Raw genomic sequence first — 1,847 nt, forward strand, 5'->3', positions numbered from 1 at the left:
TATTCATTTAAATCTTCTGATTTTATAAATATATTCAAACATCAATGTTACCCAATATATTAAGATCAATGATTTTTTGAATATGAATTATGATAATATATTTTTATTTTTATTTTTTTAACAATTTGCAATTTTGCAACAAAACATTTTCTATTGTGAATTGGCAATGAACACCATTCGTTGCTAATTTAATTTTATTGTCAAATTGTGAAGCTTTCTTTCTATAAAAATTGTTGTAGATTTGGAACAAAAAATTTTCGTCCCTAAATTTTGTCTCTAATCAAGTTCTCTTTTCCTCATTTTTTTTTCTCTCTCTTTTGCCTTTCTATTTTGAAGAGAGAAAAATGAGTTATGACATTGTGGGGGCGTAACGTGAAGATGTTTTGATTTTGTTGGAGCTTTGCTATTCGATCTTAGGTTTTGGATAAACAAGCATTTAATATTCTCTGCTACGGCTTGCTGTTTGCCTGCACGAAGTGTGCCAAGTGCAGTTAATTCGATCCTGCCTGTACAGACAGTGGCCCAACCTCTCACATTAGGATGATAAAACCCACACTTAAGTAGTGGGTTCCACCCCCTCATTGTGAGAGGTTGAGGTACTGCCCTGTACAGGCAGGGTGAAATTTACCAGTGCGGTTAATTGGCCCGGTCACGGAATGGCATGCATGCTTCTGCTGTTTAGATTTCCAACTGCTGAAGAGTTAATCGATTCACTCTCTCAATCAGTTTATTCGTCTGATATTGTTTATGATCTCCATGCATGCACTGCACTTCACTGCGCAGCCAAAAATCCAACCAGTGGATTTGCTGTAATGTTTCATAAATATTAAGAAACTCCCAATTTGCTCCATCGATAGATATATAGCTCATTTAGCTATTCATACAATTAATTAAGCTCCTAATAATGGCGGCTTGAGCAGTGTTTATATCACTTGTGTCGAACAACTCCGACAACCTCTCGCTCAAGTCATCCATCTCCAGCTGCAAGCTTCTGATGTAGCTGCAGATCTCTTGCAATGCCTTCAAGGTCGAAACCTGCAGTCGCACAACTGACGAGCGAGTCAACTTTGTCATGTCGCTACACTAATTAATAAATGTATGAAGTTCTATATTTACTTACTCTGCCACGGCTGCGAATCCTTCCCTGACCAGGGAGAACAGAGTGCAGTTTGGACACGAGATCGTCAATCCGTTCGTCGACGGTGATCCTACTCGACGTCAAACGAGATCTCCTGCTCGACATGGTCGTTAAAGAGTAGTAAAATGCACGCACGCAGACGATCGAGCACACAGAGGGCTAGGTGGAGAGAGGATGGGCTTAAATAGTGACATGCGAACAAGAAGAGAGCTAGAGAGAGGTGTAGAGAATCATATCGTATCAGGAGATCCGCTGTGCTGTGTTGCGCTGTGCTGTGTTATTCTTGACGTGTTCAGCATCTGCAGCGAGATTTAGTGAGAGATCTTTGGCTGCAGCGTGTGGATCCCGGGGCACATGAGGTCCATCCAAGAGACAGCGAGGAGCTCACCGAAGCCATGAGCACTCGGTGTTTCTTGCTTTTTTTTATTGTAATTTGCATCTGATGCAAATGCTCTGTCAGGAGATCTCGAACGTAAAAAAGTTCACTCGGGGAGAAAAGTAGCAGTGAGTTTCTTAATATTTTGAAACAATATGAACAATTTATAAATAAATTTATTTATTTATTAATAAAATTTAATTTTCAAAAATATTTTTTGTGAAAGTAAGCAGTTTGGTTGAGCTCGATTATACCCTTAGAGAGAATGTTGTTCATACGAGAGGGGATTGCGGTTTCTCACAGTTGTCCAATAAAATCCCAGGCCTAGAAAAG

General features: G+C 39.5%; 1 protein-coding gene across 1 annotated transcript; it reads right to left on the reverse strand.

The window, feature by feature from the left end:
* Window positions 1-842: 842 nt before the first annotated feature.
* On the reverse strand, window positions 843-1,243 carry LOC122018828 (transcription factor ILI6-like). Its single transcript, XM_042576261.1, has 2 exons — window positions 1,121-1,243; window positions 843-1,035 (listed from the first exon to the last, which is right to left on the reverse strand). The coding sequence occupies exons 1-2, from the start codon at window positions 1,241-1,243 to the stop codon at window positions 871-873; spliced, it is 288 nt and encodes a 95-aa protein (XP_042432195.1). The 3' UTR covers window positions 843-870.
* Window positions 1,244-1,847: the final 604 nt, after the last annotated feature.

The sequence above is a fragment of the Zingiber officinale genome, chromosome 9A (genome assembly GCF_018446385.1).
Source record: "Zingiber officinale cultivar Zhangliang chromosome 9A, Zo_v1.1, whole genome shotgun sequence".
Lineage (NCBI taxonomy): Eukaryota > Viridiplantae > Streptophyta > Magnoliopsida > Zingiberales > Zingiberaceae > Zingiber > Zingiber officinale.